General features: G+C 42.2%; 1 protein-coding gene across 7 annotated transcripts in view; it reads left to right on the forward strand.

The window, feature by feature from the left end:
• Positions 1-17,722, forward strand: part of PTPRM (protein tyrosine phosphatase receptor type M) — a 754,490-nt gene that overhangs the window by 635,553 nt on the left and 101,215 nt on the right. For all 7 annotated transcript variants that reach the window (XM_067699674.1, XM_067699676.1, XM_067699675.1 and 4 more), the window contains one exon: positions 16,728-16,815. In XM_067699674.1, coding sequence (XP_067555775.1) covers positions 16,728-16,815 — 88 coding nt within the window. The remainder of the gene's footprint in view (positions 1-16,727; positions 16,816-17,722) is intronic.

Here is a 17,722-nt window from a genome sequence, read left to right on the forward strand (position 1 = left end):
TTAATAAAATGCAAATTAAGGTCATGAAGAGTTACACACACATAATAGAACAGCTAAAATAAAAAGTAGGGACAGTACCAAATGCTGGTTAGAATGTGGAGGGCTTGGATCTCTCATAAATTTCCAGAGAATGTAAAATGGGACCACGCCAGAAAAGAGTGTGGCGGTTTCTTAAAAAATTAAACATACCCTTAGCATACAACCCAGCAGTCACACTCCCGGGCATTCGTTACAGAGAAATGAAAACTTAAACTCTCCCAATAAAATGGTGCCTACGTCGTTTCAACTTCTGTTTCCTGGTTTTGATATTACACTACAGTTATGTAGTAACCATTGGTAACCACTGGGGAAAACTGAGGAGTAACCAGGACCTCTCTGAGCTATTTTTGCAGCTTCCTGTGAGCCTAGAATTATTTCAAGATAAACAATTTTTCAGAAGTTATTTTTTGGTATAATTTAAAATTCAAAGGTATTGGTTACTAACATAATTATTTCTTAACTCATTGGTGATAATAATAATAAAGTTGACTTTTATGAATATACTGAAATCTCTTTCCCTGAGCATAAGTAAAAGCTGTAACAAGAAAATGCATGAAGGATTCGTTTCTGTAAAGAAAAGATGTCTATGAGATGTTTTAGATAAATAACATACATATTATCATGGATAATAATAAGGCTTTATTATTATGGGTAATAATATCTATGAGATATTATGGGTAAAGCACCTAGAATAGTACTTAGAACTTAGCAAATACGCTGCACTTAACTTGTATTATTATTAATGTCATTTATTTCATATTATCTGGCATTCTTATTAATACTACTAAATTGAGAGCTTATGGTGATTTCACTAAAATAATTATGTAATCAAAATATTTTGAGCCAAAGTTTTTTCCTGCCCACACTTCTTCTTGGTAAAAATTCAAATCCCCTTTCAGAAGTCTTCTTTGATCGTGTGAAAGTTCATTCTGTCTTATGATGGAGATGTTAATATAGTTCCTCCAAGGGCATTAGATCTTTGTTGTTTGCATTTCAGTGTTGACCCTTGAGTTTACTTTACTTTCAACTCTCTTGCCTTCTCTAAAATGTTTTGAGGCACTACTTCTAATAGCATTAAGCATCTCATTTTCAGTTTAATCCCGAACCTTGTAGTTCTAAATAAAAAACTGAACCGCAGGCCCCCAAGGTTTTCATCTAATATCTGGTTCCTTAGGGCCAAGTCTCCGTTTTTTAAAGCATCAGCACGTTCTAAATACGCTTTTTGCTACTTCCTTTTAACATCTGACCTTGGTTCACTTAAACTAAACTTAAACTTGTTATCCTTTCAGCAGATTGCGATCCTAAAAAAAAAAAAAAAAACAAATTACACTATAGAACATTGGTGGAATTTTTAAAATTCTGAGTTCAGTGCCCTCCATTGTAAACTGTGCCGCTTCAGTAGTACTCTATTTTTTTTTTTAAATAATTGAAGTATAGTTGATTTACAATGTTGTGTTAGCTTCTGGTATACATCAAAGTGATTCAGTTATACATACATATTCTATTTCATATTCTTTTCCATTATGGTTTATCACAGGATATTGAATATAGTTCTCTGGGTCAGTAGTACTCTCTTAATCATGATAGTAATTTATTTAAAACCAAATAAAAGCGTATCATTTTTAAAAAACTTTTTAAAGAACCAAGCCTCAAAAACATCAAATTAATGTACACTTGTAATGTAGGAATCTTCTGATTTATAATTGTCACCTGTTCGTTCACTAATACTTACAGAGCTCCGCCTGTGTGCCGGGTGGATGCTGGGCACCAAGGGTGCGCAGAGGCTCAGCTCCGCCCCTTGGGGCTCCTGGTAGGGGAGGAGACTGGCCTTCATGCTCAAATGCCCTGTGCATGGCATACATCGTACTGATTACATGAGAGCTGTAGGGCACTTAATGTGTATAAGCTCCTTACATGCTCTCTTAACTGACATTCATTGGTTTGAATACTGAAAGCAATGCTGTTAAGTAATTTAAATTATTAGAGTATTCCAATTGGATAAATTAAAAACCACATCCAGTAACTGGCCTGTGGCCACACGCTTAGGAATCAGTCAGAGCTGGGATTCCAAGCCCAGTCTTCTGGTCCGAGATCCCATGCTCTTTCCTCTTCTGCACCCTGTGTTGGGAGCCAAGACTGAAGGTGAATTCAGAGTTCCCCCAACTGTGAAATGCAAGCAGCAGGCGCACTTGCAGGTGGCTTTTAGGAGGTCCACTCGTGAGGAATAAACAGTGCTGATATGCAGGGCGAGGAAGTGACTGCCTGTCCAGTTGGTTCTTTTGGTCCTTTGATTGATTCATCCATGAGCCTGTGTTTGGGGCTAGAGCATCTTTCTCTCCCGAGGAAGAAGAGGCCTCGGGCTCAGAATGTGGCTAAGCAGCACTGCCAGGCAGGATTGATATCGTTGTTGTGAGTTTGTGGCCTTTACTTTTTCTGTTATCTTTACCCGTGGTGTGTGTTTTGGCCTTCCACTTACTGAAGTGATATGAAATCTCATTTCCAAATGAACATTTAAATATATAATACTTTAAATAAGTAAATTAGAGGGAAGAGGTGAGAAGACAGGGGAAATAGCGAAGGCGGGACCCAGGGACTGAGACTTGGGACGAGCTCGTGGAGCTACTCTGTCAACCTCACGTGCCTTCGGGAGTTTTGTTTCATCTTCTCCTCCACCCACCTGCAACTTCCCAAACCAAAAGCATCTTCAGAAGATGATGAGAGTTTGTAGGGAGCACATGCAGATGAATAAAGCATTCCACCCAAGGTCTGTGGTAAGATGATTTTAGCCACTAATGTTTGATCTGCTTTGAGAGATGAGTTAGTCCTTTCGGGGTTCCCTCTCTCGGGAGGGGTGATAGCATATGGAAACTTCCACCAAGATTCCCGCCCTGCCTGGTGCAGCCTCACTGTTTCAACTTTGTTTTCAGTCTCCTCCTCACACCCAGATTCTAAGGCTCAGAGCCAAGACTTGTGTCACAGAAGTCTCTGGACACCTAGGGTGATGGTGTCCCCAGATTTTTTTATTAATTTTTATTGGAATATAGTTGCTTTACAATGTTGTGTTAGTTTCTGCTGTACAGCAAAGTGAATCAGCTATACGTATATAAATATTCCCTCTTTTTTAGATTTCCTTCCCATTTAGGTCCCCACAGAGCACTGAGTAGAGTTCCCTGTGCTGTACAGTAGGTTCTCATTGGTTATCTGTTTTATACATACTAGTGTGTATATGTCAATCCCAATCTCCCATTTCATCCCACCACCACCCCTGCCCCCCTTGGTAGCCATAAGTTTGTTTTCTACGTCTGTGACTCTATTTCTGCTTTGCAAATAAGTTCATCTGTACTATTTTTCTAGATTCCACATATAAGCAATGTTGTATGATATTTGTTTTTCTTTTTCTGACTTACTTCACTCTGTAAGACAATCTCTGGGTCCATCCACGTCTCTGCAAATGGCACTATTTCGTTCCTTTTTATGGCTGAGTAGTATTCCATTGTATAAATGTACCGCATCTCCTTTATCCATTCCTCTGTTGATGGGCATTTAGGCTGCTTCCATGTCCTGGCTATTGTAAATAGTACAGCAATGAACATTGCGGTGCCTGCATCCTTTCAAATTATGGTTTTCTCCAGATATATGCCCAGGAGTGGGATTTCCGGGTCATATGGTAGCTCTATTTTTAGTTTTTTAGGGAACCGCCATACCCAACTTTCAATAAGAAATGACATTTGTGCAAACATCAGTCAATAAAGGAAAGCAGCTATGACTCCAATTTCAAAATATGTTATAATTTTCAATAAGAATGTTTGCTTCTAAGAAAAGTTAAACTTTCTGACAGAATACATTGAGATGTTAATTATTCTTCACTAAACTGTTAGAAAAGGTATTTCTAACCTTGATTTCCTAATTTCTAAAATACTCCTCCCTTCTAAATTTTTACCGTGAATCTCGTGTCTCGGGTCCTGCAGGAAGAGCCTGGGAACGGTGCCGATAGGTTTTATAAATGAATAGATGTCAAAGAGAGAGTCACAAACCTCTCATTAAAATTCCTTTTTCGGCTATACTTGTTCTTTCCAAGCCTGTTATGTCTAAAAAAGTGTCCTTAGATTTTCAGCCACATTTGATGGAGCGTCTGTGCTGTGATTTGTGAGGTGAGGACATTTTAAAACTCACAGCTCTCCAAGAAATACCATGGAAAAGATGTTTGTTTTTTAACAGAAAGGAAAGAACAAAACAATAATCGCCCCATTTCTAAATGCTGTATAGAATCCGTGGAGGGAAAACATAGAGGAAAACAATGGAAAGGACACTGTCAGGGTGACGCTAACAAAAATTGACAGCAAAGTCAGTAAGGATTTACTGTCATCGAAGTCTGAAGCTCTAATGTTAGAACAGCAGTAATTGCTAGCGCTGACTGAGCACTTCCTGTTTACCTGGTGCATTGCACATGTCAAGTCTCTAGGTCCTTGAGACCGCCCTGTTGTCAGTAGGGAGACTTGCTATGTTTTCAAATAGGGACATGGCAGGTGCCCACATGCTTTTTTAAAAGCTTACCCTAGGAGAAGTGTATAAACCACAGGGAGGTGAAGTGACCAGGTAGGAAGCTACTGCAGTAATGCAGACCAGGAGTGAGTGGAAGTCAGCTTCTCTGGCTAGTCCCAGAAGGAAAGGAGGAGCTTGCTTTCTGCAAAAGCATCCATTTGTTCTCTAGATGTTTCAAGGATTCCTTTTGCCAAAGGGGACCGTTGCTCATCTCTGAAGATCTGGGCACTGTTAGCACAGGCTCACCGACAAATCACTCTTCCAAGGCAGGTACAGAGGTAGAGGAAATTACAGCTCTCGAGTTGTATTAACATCTCAGACCCTGGCAGTATCTGCATCTGAGGGGAAATGAAAATCCTTATCTCTCCGAAAGATGGTGGTGCTGTCTGAGGAAGGACTCAAACCCAGACTGATTTAGAGAGGCAGCACAGCAATTACATCAGTCGCATTCACCTGCCTTGAAAGCAGAGCAGTCCCCTTTTTGGTGGCCACCTGTGACAAGCCGCTCATTGGCATCACGATTTTGACACCCCATCTGATGACTGGGCCTCCTTGGGAGCGCCAGGGTAATGCAGTGAGGACAGGGCCAGGACCAAGTTCCAGGACCTTTGCAAAATTGCTTGATCTCATGATGTCCTGTGACTGTGATCAGAGATAGGCATGCCCAAATCAAAAAAGTAAACTTGGACCAAGATTTATGTAGTGAATATAAACATATAAACAGTGCTGTAAATCCCTTGCAGTGCAGCCCCTCTGCTACCCCATCCTCCCTGCTCAAGAAGCAGCAGAGACCCTATCGGGACCATCTAGAAGGATGAGTCTGTACATGCAGCCTTTGACTTTCACACTGAGGAATATCCGTCTCAGGCCCCCTTCAGGGGACAAGTGCCAGGGGACAAGAGACTCCCCGAAACTCTCTGCTGCCTCCTCAGCATCAGTGGGTGAGAACATCCTCGTGAAACTGAAAGTGGGGTCCAGCTGCTCGCCGCTCAAAAACCAGTAAAGAGGCAAGGTTGCTGGAAAGGAAAGTTTGCTTTATTTCAGATGCCGGCAACTTGGGCAGGGTGAGGGTGGGGGACTCCTGTCCAAAGGCTGACTCCCCCCCAACTGACAATCAGTGGGCAAGAGGTTTCAGAGACGGAGGGAGGGGGCAGAAACAGCACAGTCAGCCTTGACCGTCGTCTTGTTACTGGTCATCGGTGGTCTGACCAGAGTTATCTTGATTGCTTTAAGTACCGTTAATATTCAGTTCCAGGGTTGGTTTGTTCCCACTTCCTTGAGGCCAGTCCTCGGAATTGTGGCAGCTTATGTCATGGCTACAGTCTGGTCATAATGTAGTTAACTTCTTCCACCTGGTGGAGGTTTCAGTATCTATAAGACAGCTCACAGGAGATGGCTCAGAACATTACCTATAGCCCTTGAGGAGGAACTGAAGGTTCTTGACTTTGCTTAATGACTAAACTATTATTGTTTAGTCTTGTTGGACTGTTTTCCTTTGTTTCTCCATTTTCTCACTTCTCTGATTAAAGTTATTCTTTGGCTAAACTTTTTCTACAGACAAAAGGCAAGTGGAGGACATGGGGGGAAGGACCATAGGGTCCTGCTTGGTTTCACTCACGTGTGTGGGACAGGAGCTTCCAGGCCTGAGAAGGTAGACCAGATGGGAGGCGTCACTGGGCCCTGCTGAGCACAGCGGGTGTCACTAAGCTTCCTTCCAGGGAACAAAGGGAAGAGGAATGAATGCCAGGAAAGGGTTGACTATCCCCAAACAGCTACCCTCTGCCTCTTAAAATTAATGCTCGACTGAAACTCATACCAAATATATCAAAATAGCCCCCTTTCTTGTATAGATATTTTATTTATTTATTTATTATGATGTACAATATTATGTAATTTTCAGATGTATAATGTAGTGGTTCACAATTTTTAAAGGTTATGTTCCATTTATAGTTATTATAAAATATTGGCTGTATTCCCTGTGTTAAACAATATATTCTTGTAGCTTATTTATTTTATATCTAGTAGTTGGTACCTCTTTTTTTTTTTTTTTGGGCTGCTTTTTTGGGTCTTCATTGCTGTGCATGGCTTTCTCTAGTTGTGGTGAGCGGGGGCTACTCTTCGTTGAGGTGTGCGGGCTTCAGTAGTTGTGGCTAGCGGGCTCTAGAGTGCAGGCTCAGTAGTTGTGGCGCATGGGCTTAGTTGCTGCGTCACGTGTGGGATCTTCCTGGACCAGGGCTTGAACCCATGTCCCCTGCATTAGTAGGCGGATTTTTAACCACTGAGCTACCGGAGAAGCCCTAGTTTGTACCTCTTAATCCCCTACCCTATCTTGCTCCCCACCTTCCCTCTCCCCACTGGTAACCACTAATCTGTTTTCTATATCAATGAGTCTGTTTCTTTTTTGTTGTATTCACTGGTTTGGTTTTTCTACATTTAAGTGATATCATACAATATTTGTCTTTCTCTGATTGACTTATTTCACTTAGCATAATACCCTCCAAGTCCATCCATGTTTTTGCAAATGGCAAAATTTCATTCTTTTTTGTGTCTGAATAGTGTTCCATTGTATATATGTACCACATCTTCTTTATCCATTCATCTGTTGATGGACACTTAGGTAGCTTCCATGTCTTTCCTACTGTAACTAATGCTGCTATGAACATTGAGGTACATGTATTGTGTCAAATTAGTGTTTTCATTTTAGGGGGATATATACCCAGGGGTGGAATCACTGGGTCATATGGTAGTTCTATTTTTAGTTTTTTGAGGAACCTCCATACTGTTCTCCACAGTGGCTGCACCAACTTACATTCCCACTAACAGTGTACAAGGGTTCCCTTTTCTCCGCACCCTCTCCAACATATGTTATTTGTGTTCTTTTTGATGATAGCCATTCTGACAGGTGTGAGGTGATATCTCATTGTAGTTTTAATTTGCATTTATCTGATGACTGGCGATGTAGAGCATCTTTTCATGTGCCTGTTGGCCATCTCTATGTCTTCTTTGGAAAAATGTCTATTCAGGTTTTCTGCTTCTTTTTCAATCGGGTGGTTTGCTTTTTTGATGTTGAGTTGTATGAGCTGTTTATGTATTTTGGATATTAACCCTTTATTGGTCATATCATTTGCAAATATTTTCTCCCATTCTGTAGGTTTTCTTTTCATTTTGTTGATGGTTTCCTTTGCTGTGCATAAACTTACAAGTTTAACTAGGTCCCATTTGTTTGTTTTTGCTTTTATTTGCTTTGCTTTAAGAGACAGATCTAAACAAATATTGCTATGATTTATGTCAAAGAAAGTTCTGCCTGTGTTTTCTTCCAGAGACTTTATGGTTTCCAGTCTTACATTAGGTCTGTAATCCATTTTGACAAAGCCACCTTACTATGCCTCAGTCTTCGTGATTCCGTGAGATATTGGCCTTGCCTGTGGAATGTTCAGCAACAACCCAGGCTTCGAAGTTACTGTTTCACCTCTTTTTCTCCACCACTGAGCTGAAGAGTATTTATTTTTCTCTCTGCCCACTTGATCAGTGGTTTTCAGACTTTTTTTCCTGCTTCAGTTCACTTGAGGGGTATGTCACATCATTAGCGGGAGCTTAGTACTGCAATGATTCTGAAGGTGGAAAGAAAAGGAGCTTTGAAATTGGGCAGATTTCCTGAAAAGCAGGTCTATTGAGGGTCCCTCCAGGGTGCACACGGCTTCACATCCCGGGAAAATCACTGTGCAGATGGCAAGAGAGCTGTGTGTCATCCAACAGGATTATTCCACAAAAAGTGGAAACCAAAAATGCCTGGCGACTTCTGACCCACGGCCAGGGCGACTTCAGAAAGCTGCGTGTGCAGTGTGACGCAGTCAGCACAAAGGCACGCGTCCTCGGCCAACTAGGTGGTCAAGCACAAGGAGCACAGGGTTCAGAGCCGGGCAGCCCTGGGTCCAGGCCCCAGCCGTTCTGCTTCCCTGCTGCGTGGTTGCAGGCAATCCACTTCATGCCTTCTGATTCTACATTCCCTTCTCTATACGGTAGAAATAAAGACTTGCCTGGTAGAACTTCAAAGATGCCATAAGCATATATTATTCATATAAGACATTGCTGTGAAAAGTCACTCATTCAGAGTAATATCCAACAGAATTAAAAACATTTTTAAGCTCAGTCAAATGTCAGGGTACAAATGTTTCTGGGCACTAAAACATCACATAATATTTTAGGGTCTAACCTCAAGTCCATTATCACATACGAAAGAGACGTTAGGTAAAGGAAGGCAATATGGCAACTGTTGCCTAGAGCATCACCAGCTGAATCCTGCAAAATAGAAATTACATTTGGAATTGAATTACATTGTACTGAAACATGGCCATTTGAAGTCCTGAGATTAATTAGCAAGTTCCTTAAAGATATCAGCGTGTTGGCATTTCGATTTCAGTTTGTTTAGAAATAACAGTGCCTGGGTCAAGGTTCTTGTTTCACCCAGCCTTCACCTCTCTTGCCCTTGAAGGCTCACACACTCCCTTTGGCTGCCTCTGTCCGGGACATTGATGATGACAGTGACTGGTGGCCACCGCTACCTTTGGCCCCGAGCTGCCAGGGCCACCTTCCCATCGACACGCCACCCTGCGGCCTGTCAGGCAAGCGTAGGTGGCTTTAGTGCAATAGCAATAAATAGTTTATATAGACCAAATAAAATGCAGCATTGGAAGAACCCAAAGAGGTGTATGGCTAGAAAACAAAGAAGTTCAGAGACTTTGCACGCCCCAGTGAGGGCATCTTCCTTCTTTTTGCGTGGTGATTTTAGTCATTTTACGTGCACAGTTTTATTCATATGAGAAAGGGAGGAAAACTTCGATTTCAGAAGCTTCTAAAAACAGCTCGACCCTGCACTGCCTGAGAACACACCGTGCACTAGATACAGCCTTGACCTGCACCCCGTCCTTCCCGGCAGCTTTTCTGTTGAATAGGGTTTGGGGTTTTTTCTCCTTTTTTACTATCTGGGAGCTGTGACATTTTTAACTGACTGCAGCATTCTGGAGTAACATTCTCTTGAGGTGGGCAACTGCGACGCATAATTATATCCTGTGGGAAATGATGGTGGTGTGAGGGGTAGGCAGGAGGTTACTGAATCACAAAAACATGTTTCCTGTTCAGAAAAAAATGGCCGCGTGTGAGATGTTCCACATCCTTCTTCTCTGTGCCCAGGGAGCGTGCAGCATCTTTACGTGGAGCCATTGGTATTCGCTGGACCTTAGCCTGCTTTCATTTTTATTGTTTCGGAGACTTACTACTCTTGCAGAGCGGTTCCCCGGTTTGCTGCCTTTTCTCGGTATATATGAGCTAAGGTAGTCAGAGGAAACACTTTAATTACATTTTAAGCAGAGTCAAAGCCTAAGTCTGTTTATGAAAATTCTAACAGACGGTGCAGTGAGACCATTAACTTCAATCCCCAAAATAACATAAAGTGGTTTTTTTCATAATAAAAAGTCCATAGTTGGTGTGTTAAATTGTATCTGCATATTAAAAATCTGCCCTGAACGCTAAATATTGCCTAAATGTGCGTATTGTATTTAAAAATCCCTCCTGTGAAAAGCATCCTTGGAGCATGGGCCGTTGTCGTGTCTCCCAAGCTGGTCCTTACGCAGTTGCTCCGAGGATGGGGCATCTTCAGCTGCAAAGAAACGCCTGTGCTGTGGTTGAATCGGATTTTAACCATTACCTGCTCATAACTTTTGTCAAGCAAAAACTGGAGAGGTTAAGGAGGAATTGGAGGTTGTACTAAAACGTGAACTTAAGGGTGGGGGAGATGTTAGGAGTAGGTAAGCCAGGTATCCCCCGAGCGGCCAGAATTCATGTGCTCAGGAATCCTCTGAAGGAATTCCTTCAAGGACCCGAGCTCTCACTTTCTCAGCAACAGCAGGATTCAAAACCTGGTTGGCTTTCCTTCCAGTAAATGTGAGAGGAACAGCTCTTCTCTAGAGCCACATGAATGATGTGGTGATTACTTACTTCCCAGGAATACTGGTTCAGAGTACGAGTCTTCTGAAAGCATTCAGTAATTGAATTTATGCAGTTTTATTGGAACACATCCAGCTTTTGACCTTCTTGCAGATAAAAAAGGATAGCCAAAGAACCTTCTGTTCTTACCCCAAGAAAAATGCACAGCAGAAAATTGTCTGAAACGTTTGTTGATTTGCTTCATTTATTAAAAGATATTTAAAAGCCAGAAGGGCTGTGACATAGGACGTGGTAGAATGATTGTGTAGCAAAATTACTTAATTTTCCTCGGGCGCATTTCACTGGTGGGTTTATTAGTGACTACCTGTTCAGCTCATGGTCTGCAAAAAAGGAAAGGTGGTAGGTCACAGGGTCATCAGAGGAGGCTCAGTCCCTCGGGAAGACGAGGCCTGGAGGAAGAGCCACTTCTGCCTCTGGAGTCTCACGTCTGTGCCAGGCCTTGCTGTGGGCCACACAGGAAGTGGTATTCTATAGCCCTGATGACCTGCATTTCTGCCCTGATTGCTATTCTTGCTCAGAATTCCCAAGCCAGGGGCTTCCCCGGTGGCGCAGTGGTTGAGAGTCCACCTGCCGATGCAGGGGACACAGGTTCGAACCCTGGTCCAGAAAGATCCCACATGCAACGGAGCAACTAAGCCCATGTGTCACAACTACTGAGCCTGCACTTTAGAGCCTGTGAGCCACAACTACTGAAGCCCGTGCATCTAGAGCCTGTGTTCCACAACAAGAGAAGCCACCGCAGTGAGAAGCCCGCGCACCACAACAAAGAGTAGCCCCTGCTCGCCGCAATTAGAGGAAGCCTGCATGCAGTAACGATGATCCAACGCAGCCAATAAATAAAAAGAATTTCCAAGCCAGGAAGGCAGCCAGGGGCTCACTATGCAAAAGACGCATGTGTCATGTCACGGCTTCTCTGAGTTGCCCAATGGCTCTAGAGCAATAGATAAAGTTTTATTTTCTAAGTAGAAATTTAAACAGTTGACTTTTGTCCTACTGCAGGCGTAAGAGGGAATCTAAAGTCTAAGGTAAATATGTTCTCAGCTATTTTGAAAATGTATGCTAATGGAAAGCCATGACATTTAAAACTGGGTCTATCTTAGAAATGTTTTTAAATGACAATCTCCATAACAAAAGAAAACAAAGCCAGGTGATCAATCCAGAAAGCCCTTTCTTCCTCTCTCTGGGCTCCCCATTAGGTATATTACTTACTTTACAAGCCAAGGATAAGAACACATGGTCTTCATAATGCAAATGTATTCATGGGCATGTATTCATGGGGAGACTGGCTGTATAATTGGAAGCAAAACTGTGCCAGAAAATGCGAGACAGATCACCAGATCTGTAGAGAGTCAGGAAACTGTGGATGGTACCAGTCATCTGATCTTTTCCTTGAAGCAGCTTTTTGTTTTGTTTTGTTTTGATTTTGATTTTGTTTAAGAAAAATACATTCTGCCACTTAAACTGATTCACATAATTCCTGGATGGAAAGTTGGGGAGGCTCATGGCAAGAACTCCCACTTCTACTGTTGCTCTCCTGCTGTTGCTTCCCTGCAACGATCACATTATCCTAGGAGATAAGAAAATTTCCTATTTTGTGAAAGCAGTCGACAGTTAAGCAAAGTTTACTTGACATCTTTCATATTGTCTTGTTGCAAACCTTCATTTGGAGACAAGGAGATACGATCTAGGTTGGAAAACCTAGATTTAACTGTATCCCCTCCAAAGCCCCTGTCGGGAGGGGTGGTCCAGGAAGAGCAGTGGACTAAGGGTCAGAAAGCATTGAGGTCTGTCTCACGCTGGTCTGCGATGATCTGGTTGGGGTCTTTGTCTGCAGCAGTAAAGCAGGCAGGTGGTCCGCCATGGCTGCTGCTCTCATGAATAGTAGTCAAGACGATGGACTCTTCATTCTGCTCATGTACTGATGCCCGTGGTCAGTGCTCAGAGATGGAGAGCATCGGCCCCACTCTCACAAAAACATGCAGAGGTCAAGTGCAGGGAGATTGGTTATCATCTCGTTGTTGATTTTGTCTGTTTTCTCGTCGCCAGTTAATGAGAACAGTCAAATTAAAATAACGTTTTTTAGACTCGCAGACTTAGAGAACGAACTTATGGTTACCGGGGGGGGGGGGGGGGGGGGGAGGGCATGCGGGAGAGGGATAGATTGGGAGTTAGGGATTGACATGTACACACTGCTACATTTAAAATAGATCACCAACAGGGACCTACTCTATAGCACAGGGAACTCTGCTCTACACTCTGTAATGACCTAAATGGGAAAAGAATCTGAAAAAGAATAGATATATATGTGTGTGTATAACTGAATCACTTTGCTGTACACCTGAAACTAGCACAACATTGGTAATCAACTAGACTCCAATATAAAACAAAAGTTAATAAATTTTTTTAAAAACAACTGTTTTTAAAAGCAAGGGCTATTGGAATTCCTGTGTTCACCATAAATGCTAAAGAAACCCCGCTGTGATGTGGGTGCCTTCCCCCACGGAAAGCGTCTGTTTGTCAGGAATGGGAAGGAACTGGTGTGGCTCAGGGTGGCTTTGTCTCCGGTGACCCAGCAGGATCTCCTTGTACTAGTGGAGCAAGTGCCTCCTCCCTAATCCGTTGCTGACCCCCCTCCATCTGTCTGTCTGTCTCTCATCCTGTGGGGAGTCAACTAGTGGCCGTGGGTCTACTGGAAGACACCCAGGTCTTCTTCAGAGTCAGGTCCCTTTTTCATCTTCCCATGAAAATAGCAAAGTCTGGAAACTTTCACATGGGTGGAGAAGGCAGAGGGGAATGAAATTGTAATTACATCACGACAAACTCAAAGTATTAATAGAATTAAATTGTTATAAGGGAAGTCAAATAATAGTTATTACTCAACGGTAAAATAATTGTCATTCATAGAGTAACAAAGACACTTCAGAAAAAGAGGATGACTTTTAAATCCCTGAAGCTATTTTAAATGCATATTTTATGGCAGAATAGACGTTACATGTCTAAATAAATCCTTTACCTGTCCTATAACGGTCTTGTTCTAGATGGAATTAACTAACGATTTTCACTGTATTTTTATTAGCTTAATTTATTAATAATCCTGAAAATGTTTGTATTTGTTTTTGTCCTGCATTGCACAGTATCTTACCCTTCAGTTAGCAATGTATACTGTGAATCTGTTAATACAGCTCTAAGCGTGTAGTGCATCTGATCCTGGTCTGCCTCCATGGTTTTATTTCAAAGTGATAAATACAATGTAAAAACTATTATGATAATGAAGTGTCAACAATGACCATGACTAAGGTACCTTACTTCAAAATGGGCAATTGAATACTGTTGGTGGGAATGTAAGTTGGTGCAGCCACTATGGAAAACAGTATGGAGGTTCCTCAGAAAACTAAAAGTAGAATTACCATATGATCCAGCAATCCCACTCCTGGGCATATATCCGGACAAAACTACAATTCAAAAAGATACATGCACCCGTATGTTCATAGCAGCGCTATTCACAATAGCCAAGACATGGAAACAACCTAAATGTCCATCGACAGATGAATGGATGAAGAAGATGTTGTATAATATATATATACAAGGGAATAGTACTCAGCCATAAAAAGAACGAAATAATGCCATTTGCATCAACAGGGACGCAGCTAGGGATTATCACACTAAGTGGACTGAGCGTTTGGGGTTAGTAGATGCAAACTATTATATATAGACTGGATAAACAACAAGGTCCTGAGATAAACCATAATGGAAAAGAATAGAAAAAAGAATGCATATATATGTATAACTGAGTCACTTTGCTGTACAGCAGAAATTAACACATTATAAGTCAGCTATACTTCAATTTTAAAAAATAAATAATAAAATAAAATGGCAATTTAAAACTCTAACTCTTACGCTTGCAGTGTTATCATTTCCCTCTTGGATGTGATGAAATGGTGTGTCCTGATGTTCTGTTGTGTGGAATTAATAGTGCAAGGGGGACAGTCAGGACAGGGCTCTTTTCCAGCCAGTCTCTGTTGAGGGCCGAGCTGTAAGGTAACAGCAGCTTTAAAACACGGCAGTTCACAGAAAGCACATGCACATTCTTTTTTAACATCTTTATTGGAGTATAATTGCTTTACAGTGGTGTGTTAGTTTCTGCTTTATAACAAAGTGAATCAGTTAAACATATACATATGTCCCCATATCTCCTCCCTCTTACATCTCCCTCCCACCCTCCCTATCCCACCCCTCTAGGCGATCACAAAGCACAGAGCTGATCTCCCTGTGCCATGTGGCTGCTTCCCACTAGCTATCGGTTTTACATTTGGTAGTGTATATATGTCCATGCCACTCTCTCACTTCGTCCCAGCTTACCCTTCCCCCTCCCTGTGTCCTCAAGTCCATTCTTTACATCTGCGTCTTTATTCCTGTCCTGCCCACAGGTTCTTCAGAATGGTTTTGTTTGTTTGTTTGTTTGTTTTTAGATTCCATATATATGTGTTAGCATACAGTTTTTGTTTTTCTCTTTCTGACTTACTTCACTCTGTTTGACAGACTCTAGGTCCATCCACCTCACTACAAATAACTCAATCTCGTTTCTTTTTATGGCTGAGTAATATTCCATTGTATATATGAAGCACGTGCACTTTTACAGACGGACATCATGAACCCTGCAGACAGTACCTGTGCAGGTCTCCAAGTACTCCAACTCCGCAGACCCCCACACTGCAGAAGTCAAGCTTTATTTGGGCATCAAAGCCCAGCAGATGGCCCCCAGACACTGCAGTCACTCATTCATTCAATGACTAATTATCGGACTCCTATCACGAAGCGTGGGCTCCACACCAACAAAAATGAGGACCACGCAGCCCCTGCCTGGGGACATCCACAGCCTGGGGCAGAGACGGTAGGGTATGCCCAGCACTGTGCACTGTGTGGTCGGGTCTGAGCCACCTGCAGGCGGCAGGGCTCCCCGTGGGGTCTGTGAGCAGGTGTGTCCCCACTCCGACCGCACTAAGGAGCAGCTCAGCTGATAAGACACAAGTGGACCCGTGAAAAGGAATAATGAATTGGTCCCATTGGACCGCAGACTGATTGCTCACTAGTGGCCATTGCCAGCAATGGCCAAGATGGCCAAGCGCTTTAGCGGGGGATGGAGAGTAGAGGAGTATAAAGGAGCTTCCGTTCTAAAGAGGGACCTTGGAAAGCCATGCTGGGGCATGTTTGAGGATGTGAGTTCCTGGTACCACATTCTCTGACCCGAGAGCATTTTAGAACGATGTTTCCACACACGTGATCTGCCTTTGTGTCTTCCGCCTGCTCTTCCCTCCTCTCCCAGTTGGTGCCAGGAAATATAAGAGTAGGTACAGAAAAGACAACAAAACAGTGTTACTAAATGCTTCTTGCTACCATCCTTCTTCCCAGTACCTCCTTGTAGCGTTGACTACGTGAAGGTGAAACAGAACGTGAACTAAAGTGGAAATTAAAATCCCAGCTTTTTTTTTCATTTGTCAACCGATAGCAGAGGACATTTTCATTATAACTTGAACAGAAAAATGTATATCTGACTAATAACATGAAGATTAAAGACCCTAGGCATAATAATGCCAAATCCTTAAATAAATGGACATCTAAGCTCCATTAAAAATGAAAACTCTGGCAGAAGTTCTTAGAGGATTTTAGGCTGGAAGTCGTGAAGTCTTAGCTTACCTACTTTCACAGATTTAACCAAAAATAACCTTCCTTCAGTTTGCAGTTGGGAAGAAAAATGATATCTTTATATCTCATAGGAGAATATTGAAAGGATGTAATGTAATTAAGAAATTGAGAGAAATGTTAAATTTTCTGTAACAAATATTCAGGTGGGATGGGGATGAACACCCAACCATTTTCAGCGGATGGTACAGATAAATTGTGGGCTTACTCTTCAGCCCCCATCCGTGTTTGTGGCATTTTAACTAAAGGAAAACAACAAAAAACTAAATGAGATATTTGAGATATAAAGTAGTTTAATAATCCATTATTTCATTCCTGTGAATATTCTTTTCCTTCCTTGACCCTTGTACACTTTTTAAGAACACCCCCCAGTCGTTAAGATCCCTGTGTTTGTTTACCGCACGGAATTGTAACTTGTCACGTCACTTGTCTCTTTCTTCCAGAGCTTCTTTGAAGGGCAGTCTGCACCATGGGACTCTGCTAAGAAAGATGAAAACAGAATGAAGAACAGATATGGGAATATTATTGCATGTAAGTGTTGACAGCATCATCGTGCTGTGATGTAACTTTCTTCTCACATCTGCTGAGATCGACCACCAGCCTCATGCGGCAAGAATTTGCAGTGCAATTACTACCTTCATCCCGCTGGAAAAGCTGGTGTGATGCTCGTATTAGGGAAAGGAAAAACTACCTAAATACCCCCGCTATGTCCGTGTGTCTTGCTGTGGGGCTCCTTTTACTTTTAGATTGAAGGTTCAGGTAACCTGGGTAATGTTCAAATGCTGAGACAGAAAATGCATTTTGGAGGGAGTAAACATAACAGATCTAACGCTTCCCATCTGCTCCATGAGAAGGAATAGACATAATGATTCGAAGCACGCCCCGCTGCCAGGAACTTCTCAGCAGACGTGAGCTCATTAATCCTCAGGACACTTGGGGTAGGGAGGTCAGTAATAGCCCCATTTTGAGGACAGGAAACTGAAACTCAGAAGTTAAATGGTAGTCCCTGTATCACAACACTCATTAGCAGAAGAGCTAGGATGATATCTCAGAAATTCTCAGTTCCTATGAAGAGGAATGGTCCCAATCCATAATGCCTCGGACGGCTTTTAAATCAAGCCCAACCTCATTAACGTTCCGTAACGATGCCGGGATGCCTGGTAGATTGATGAGCTTCCTTCTTCCAGGGCTGAAGCCATCCATCCCCTGCATTAAACTGCTCAAAGCCACACGTGACTGCACCGAGGTACTGACAAGGTACTCACGGAATTAAAACCATCTCTAAAGATATGTAAATTTAAAAAACAACAATAATGTGAAATATAGAGCACCTAGCTCATCCTCCCTTATTACTTGTAAGAGAACAAACTTGAAAGGTTTGGATACTCCAGCGGAGCTGTATATTATCTTTCTTGATTGTGGAAGTGCGGTTAGATTT

This window comes from Pseudorca crassidens, chromosome 12 (assembly GCF_039906515.1).
Source record: "Pseudorca crassidens isolate mPseCra1 chromosome 12, mPseCra1.hap1, whole genome shotgun sequence".
Classification (NCBI taxonomy): Eukaryota; Metazoa; Chordata; class Mammalia; order Artiodactyla; family Delphinidae; genus Pseudorca; species Pseudorca crassidens.